At 45.7% G+C, this 6,927-nt stretch overlaps 1 protein-coding gene across 1 annotated transcript; it reads right to left on the bottom strand.

The window, feature by feature from the left end:
- Positions 1–921: 921 nt before the first annotated feature.
- Positions 922–3,665, bottom strand: LOC147622478 (uncharacterized). Its single transcript, XM_086822060.1, has one exon. The coding sequence runs from the start codon at positions 3,113–3,115 to the stop codon at positions 1,139–1,141; it is 1,977 nt and encodes a 658-aa protein (XP_086678186.1). The 5' UTR covers positions 3,116–3,665; the 3' UTR covers positions 922–1,138.
- Between the last annotated feature and the right edge of the window lie 3,262 nt (positions 3,666–6,927).

Below are 6,927 nucleotides of genomic sequence, written 5' to 3'. Positions count from 1 at the left end.
TCATGAGTTGAGTTAGGCGTCCACAAGTGTTATATGAGATATATACCTCTCCATGTCACATATGCGGAAGCTCTAGGAGTCTACTTTCAGCCCTAAACACCTTTCCTAGAACATGTAGATGCAAAATGCAAACAAAAGATGGGAGACGAGAGAGAGAACTGTATTTTCAGTATATTCTATATAGTACAAAAAGGTACATTCATGGCAAACCATAGACGACTCCATAAAAGGTTGAATCATCTAATCTAAGCCTCGTCTATGATCCAACACCCAAAATGGTGAGAGATGCCAATCATGAGCTATGCACAAGTGGACTGGCAGGTCCTTGGACCCAAAAATTCCTTTGCTGTAGCCGACACATGATCATTCCCTCTGTGTGCTGGCCAACAGCCACCTGGTCCATTTCACTGCATCTTCCCTGCCAAAACTAGCTGCAATAGCTCCATAAACAAGTCCTACATCTGATTTTTTCTGTTGCCCTTTTAGGATTAGTCCAGGGATAAGCATGCACATGTCTTGCACACGACACTCCATGTATATGTGCACACACCATATAGGCCCCAACAAGTGTTAATATGATATATGACGCACATGCTCACCCAATAATGGACAGATAAAAGTAACATTTTCCAACCAAAAGATCACACATGTTTCTTTATTTATCATTTCACCTTAATGGGTAAAGTACTTTCACATTTCTGGATATTTCAACTAATAGATCTCAAAACCTGAATTAAGATTATAATAAAATACAAAAAACAAACAAGATCAAACTTAAAACTGAAGGCAGAGCAAGACATCTTTAAAGGGCATTGAAGCAACTTGCTTTTCTTGATCAAGCCCTCGCACATGATGTATTTTTAACTCTTTGCATTATTGCTTTCAATATTTCTAATGAGCTATGCCTTTTCTTTTCGTGTAGTCAAAAACATCCAATCAACCATTCTACTAACAATTAGACAACTTTCAAGCCAAAATGCATTCCCACCCCAGATTACTTCATATAGTTGAACAACATCGACCCTTGTAAATTACTGCACTAACACCAAAAGATATGTAGCAATGTCCCCCACCTATTTGATACATGCACATGTATTCCTCAGAGACAACCAAGTTAGTGAGTTTCCACTGGAGAAAATTACAAGTCTGCAAAGGAAATCTTTCCATTCCAATTCTTGAGTGGCAAGTCAACAAACTCTGTTGTTCCACATACGTCAACGAACGTTACCACAGCTGAGTTGATGCTGACATTGAAATAAACAGAAATGAAAATAACTGCGTCGTGGCATGGGTTTACAAGCTGCTCCTTGGCCTTGTCAGAGAAAAAATTGATCACAAATACTTGCGCTGAGTGCAGCTCATGATACCTCACAGCCCTTTCGATATGTTCAGTTATGACACTCCTGCTCCCATTTGCTACCAGTTCAAAGCCAAACTTCGAGAAGTTATCACCATCACGAACAAGCGTGTCAAGACGCAGCTGGCTATGCCTCTTCCTAGGCACAGCTACTTCCTTAGCTTCAAGCAAAACCCTAGCTCCGATAGAAGGATATGCTTGTCTGATGATAGCCTTAATCCTGCACATAAATAGAAACTGATGGGCATACTCTGATGGCTCACCATGAGCATTCAAGCACTCTGGCCTGCAAATTCTCTCTCCATCGAGGGACCTGATCGCTTGCAAGAGGACCCACTTCCTATCCAGGTGAGCAGCATTGGGAGGTGGATCCACCTCATCCCACATAATTGCACACCCACGGAGTATAGCTGTGCGTAAGAGTGGCGAAGAGATGCAGACAACATAGTCTCCATTTTCTTCCTCAGTGGCAACCAACACCCCCTGGGCAATAAAGTACCGCAACTTAACCACCAACTGATGTTCACATCGAAACTCCTCTACTTCTAGAAGCTTCACTAGCATACTATAGACCTCGTCATTGTCTGCATGCATTCTAACATACTGCATAATTCGATTATATGTGGCCTGCCCAAATATGTAAGTCCCCAGACGGTAAGACTCAGCCCGCTTGATCCAATCTTTGAACTTCCACAATTGCTCTTGAACAAGATATGCTAAACAAGTTCCAGTCAAGCCCTTGTGGCCCCATGTCCACTGCATAATTGAACCTGCTATCGCCTCCACATCGATGTCAACCCCTGGTCGATCAGCAGCTGCCTGGTTTAGTAGAGACTGTACATCCTCTAGGCTGAAATTAGACGATGAAAGTACATGATCATGTGGAAAAGGTGACAACCTGCTAGGAGTCGATCCTGCCTGGTAGTCTCGCCCCGCGCCCAGTGCATCATGGACACGCTTGTCGTACTGCGCTTCAATGAGATCCCGCAAACATTCCGTTCCAACTAGTAGAAAGCCATATAGATTGTAGCTGTCTGGCGCGTACTTCATCAGCCTGACCACATGGAAGAATTCATCGATACAGGTAGGGGACAAATTAAGTAGTGTATCTGCTTCGTCGAGGACAACCGTGACAGGGGTTAGTAGTTTGTCCTTGGCAAATAGTGACATGAATTGGAGTTCACTGCACACTTCCTCTGGATTCCTGATCTTAAAGAGACCGGGGCATGTAATGTGAAGGCTGTCCCAAAAGTAACCCCAAAGATTGCATCCGTCCCATCTTGCATTAGCGCTTATGAGGCCACCCAAGTACACGATGCAGGCGTCTGACTCGAGGCTAAGCCTCTCCTTGGCAGCTATGACACAAGTGCTTTTGCCGCTTTGCCTGGAGCCACAGAGAACGCAATACTTTCCTTGCTTGAGGTCCTTCACAAGAGCGTCCACATCCGGAGGAACATAGTAATAGAGAGTGGGAACCACAGAACCCCCAGCCGCGAACCGTCGCTGTATATGAGTCTGAATCTTTCTTCGCCTCACCCTATATCTGTGACCTGCCCCTAAAGTTGCTGACCGAGGTAGGACAATAGCCGCCCCCTCATCCTGCACAATCTCCATACAGAGAACCCTCGCATCCACAGACATCTCCTCAGCGATGTGCGCCACCGCCTCTTCCGCTGAGATTCCACTACCAAAGCTCCACCGCTGCCCAAAACCTTGCACATCCAACGCCTCCATCTCCTCCCCGCCACGCTTTGACATCGCGTTGCCTGCAAATGCTGAAAACGCAAGAATGGGAGTCTTGCAGAGAAAAGTATTTTTTAACTTTTATTACTGCTACTATGAGCACAAGCTAAAAAGAAATTTGAGACACAGATTTTTTTTTTTCCCATCAAATTCATGAGAGAGAGAGAGAGAGAGAGAGAGAGAGAGAGCGGAGAGAGAGAGAGAGAGAGAGAGAGAGAGAGAAAAGCGTCGCCCGGGTGAGACGAGAGTAGAGAATGCTCCTCTCTCTCTCTCTCACTATACTCTCCTCTCCTCCCCCCTAGGGCACGGGGTGAGAGAGTGGGAGGGGAGAGTGAGGGGGCAGAAAAAGAAGACGAGAAAAGAGAGAGGAGAGGGGGAAAGAGGGAGGGAGAGAAGGGCTCTCTCTCTCCCCATCACACTCTCTCACCCCGACGTGCACCACGCTCCATGGTGAGAGTGGGAGGGGACACTCTCTCACCCCGACGTGCACCAAGCTCCGTGGTGAGAGAGTGGGAGGGGTTGGGAAAGTATAGTGAGAAATAGGAAAGAGAGAGAGAGAGAGAGAGAGAGGAGAGAATTCTCTCCTCTCCTAGTATTAGGGCATGGGGTAAGAGAGTGGGAGGAGGTGGGAGAATGTAGTGAGAGATAGAAGAGAGAGAGAGAGAGGAGAGAATTCTCTACTCTCTCCTCTCTCTCACTCTACTTTCCTTCTCTTACCCCCTCTCACTCCCTCTGCTCACCTCGTCTCGTTTCGCGGGAGAGAGCGGAGAGAGAGAAGAGAGGGGGAGAGAGGGAGGAGAGAGGAGAGGGAGAGAAGAGCTCTCTCTCTCTCTCTCTCTTCTCTCTCTCCCACTCACACTCTCTCACCCCGACGTGCACCACGTGCCATGGTGAGAGAGTTGGAGGGGGTGGGAGAGTAGTGAGAAATAGAAGAGAGAAAGAGAGGAGAGAATTCTCTCCTCTCGTCGTATTGGGCCACGGGGTGAGAGAGTGGGAGGGGGTGGGAGAATATAGTGAGAGAGAGAGAGAGAGAGAGAGAGAGAGAGGAGAGAATTCTTTGTTTTTTTCGTAATAGAAAAAATATTGCCAAAAAATTACTTTACAAATGACCACATGGCCGCCATGTGATGTACTAGCTTTCCCTCACTAATTACTCCAAACCACAGGTGTAGCTCAGAATATATAGTCATGTCATTCTCCACCAAATGAGCTGCTCGCAAGGAAGAGACTTTCCACAATAGTAGCCCTTTTCTACAACCTATGTGAGCTGTAATACTAACTTTTGCATCAAATATGAAGGCATTCCTAGTTAACCAGATATGCCACAAACCTGTCCACCTGAAAAAATGAAAGAAAACTGAATGTTCTGGGTTATCTGGCCCATTCGGAATCTTGCCAAAAATCCAGTCTTTAATCTTTACGGTCTTATCTGTCAACAGAATCCATATGTTAGAAAGGAAATCCCATACCTTCTTTGCCACCGAACATGAAATGAAAAGATGTGGGCATGTTTCCAAGCATGTAGTATAAAACACACAATTACTAAAAGCAATTTGCTGCTTTCACACAAATCGTCCCCCAATGGTATGCCTCCAACTAGCATGCGTCATAGGAATACCTTCCCTTGATATGGAATCTGACCACCAGCCCAATAAGATTACTTTCTTTCACCAGGCCCTACTTTTCCGGATGTTTAGCCTTCTTAGTGATCCAGCGCTCATCTTCCACTATCATATTGTACACTTGATTTGTTGTACGATGTACAATGTCTTAAGGCTTTCTAAATGCCTAATCTAACCAAGGTTGTTAATCCTCCAACTGAGGAATATCACCAAATGGTGTAAGTCCTGCCCTCGCCTTCTCCCATAACTGTACATATCCATGTGGAACCCGAAAATATTGATGGATTTTCTGAAAAGACAATAAGCGGCCTCTATCTGGAAACAAAGCATCCATAATTCTCACTAGTCCCAATCCAGCAATTCTATTGACTTTGGGCCACTCAACAAGTTTGTCAAGCCATCTAACCAAGGTTGTTAATCCTCCAACTGAGGAATATCACCAAATGGTGTAAGTCCTGCCCTCGCCTTCTCCCATAACTGTACATATCCACGTGGAACCCGAAAATATTGATGGATTTTCTGAAAAGACAATAAGCAGCCTCTATCTGGAAACAAAGCATCCATAATTCTCACTAGTCCCAATCCAGCAATTCTATTGACTTTGGGCCACTCAACAAGTTTGTCAAGCCACTCCAGAAGTCATGAAGTAGCCAACACCTCACCTGCCATAGAGAGGAGAGCGGAGAGAACTCTCTACTCTCTCCTCTCTCTCCTCTCTACTTTCCTTCTCTTCCCCCTATAACTCCGCCTCTTACTCTACTCTAGTCTCTTCCCCCCTCTCACTCTATTCTTCTTACTCCGCCCCTGAGAGAGAGAGAGAGAGAGAGAGAGCTCTTCTCTTTCACTCTACTCTCCACTCTCACTGTCTATTATCTCGCATATAATAGAGGGGCTGTACGACCCTCTCTATATGTATGTTCCTTCTCTCTCTATTCTCTTACTTCTCTCTTTCTCCCCCTCTCCCTTGGCACCCTCTGTATCTATCTCCTCTCTTGCAGTCCACCCCACTCTCTCTTCTCTCACTCTCTACTCTATCTTTCCTCCCTCTCTTCCCTGGCTTTTTTGGTGTCATACAACATATTTAGTATTCTCTAATCAACTTATTTATTTCTTATTATGTGGCTCATATTGGCTATGGGGAGCTCGACTGGCCTCTGAGACCATCCACCAAAGCGTGGGAGTCGAGGTTCAGGGGGGAGAGGGCACCCAGGTGTAGTCTCGCACGACTGGACATGTGTGGGCAGGTAGGGAACTACATATGTCCGGCGGTGAGGATCCCTATCCTCATTCCCTCTTTGGCTAGGTGGTGACCCAGAGCTCTCCTCCCTCCATCATTAACAAGGGCGTAACATTGGTATCAGAGTAGGCATTCCGTTCATCGAGGTCCGCGCATGACCAGTGGCTAGGCCCACTTAAAGGTTTTTCAACCATTCAAATTTTTTCAAAAAAAAAATCTTATCCAATTTTATTAGTAGAGCTCGACTGTGTGGAGGAGAAGGAGCTGCCATAGCTTAAAACAGAGAAGAACGCTCTTCATGGTTTTTGGCTCACATTGACACAATTGTGTGTGGTGTGTGTAGCAACGAGGATACTCTCTCTCATTGCCATAGCCAAAACACAGCTCTCTCTCTCTCTCTCCCATCAAGTTAGTACCAACTGCCAAGGAAGCAAAGTCAACTGGGGTCCTGTGGAGAGGAGAGGCCACCATAGCAAAAGCATAGCAACAAGGAGGCATAGCTATCTCTCTCTATCGGCTTGCCTAACCCAACTCTACGTTCTATGCTCTCTCTCCTTAAGTTGGGAAGAAAACTGCATCCGCTCGCTCTATGGGTTCTTCTCATTAGTGCCAAGCTCTACGCTCTCTCCCTAGACAAGAGAAGGCAGACCAGGGAGAGAGCTTGAGGACCACTAGTAGCCTCTCACTCTACAGCGCGGTGAGCCATATTTATTTGTGTTGGAATTAGGGTTGTAGGAAAGCACACAAAGCTTGGAGAAGAAGAAGCAAGAATGCACACAACACAAAGTATTAGATTGTGTCAATGTACAAAAGATAAGCTAGCCCTAGAATAATGGGCGTATATACAAGCCGAGGGAAAAAACCTCCTAAAGAGGAAAAAAGTGCCCCGGTGGTCCTAAGTGTGTTCACACACATCACTGCCTATATATATATATATGGAAACAAATCCCCCCTGGGAGTGATGGTGT

Source organism: Cibotium barometz, chromosome 28 (genome assembly GCF_041138505.1).
Source record: "Cibotium barometz isolate CiBa-2024 chromosome 28, ASM4113850v1, whole genome shotgun sequence".
NCBI classification, from domain to species: Eukaryota; Viridiplantae; Streptophyta; class Polypodiopsida; order Cyatheales; family Cibotiaceae; genus Cibotium; species Cibotium barometz.
This window is presented reverse-complemented; position numbering and strand designations above follow the sequence as displayed.

Bases quoted from the DNA above. Each gene is read 5' to 3' on its own strand.
- LOC147622478 (XM_086822060.1), bottom strand. From the start codon at position 3,115: ATGTCAAAGCGTGGCGGGGAGGAGATGGAGGCGTTGGATGTGCAAGGT.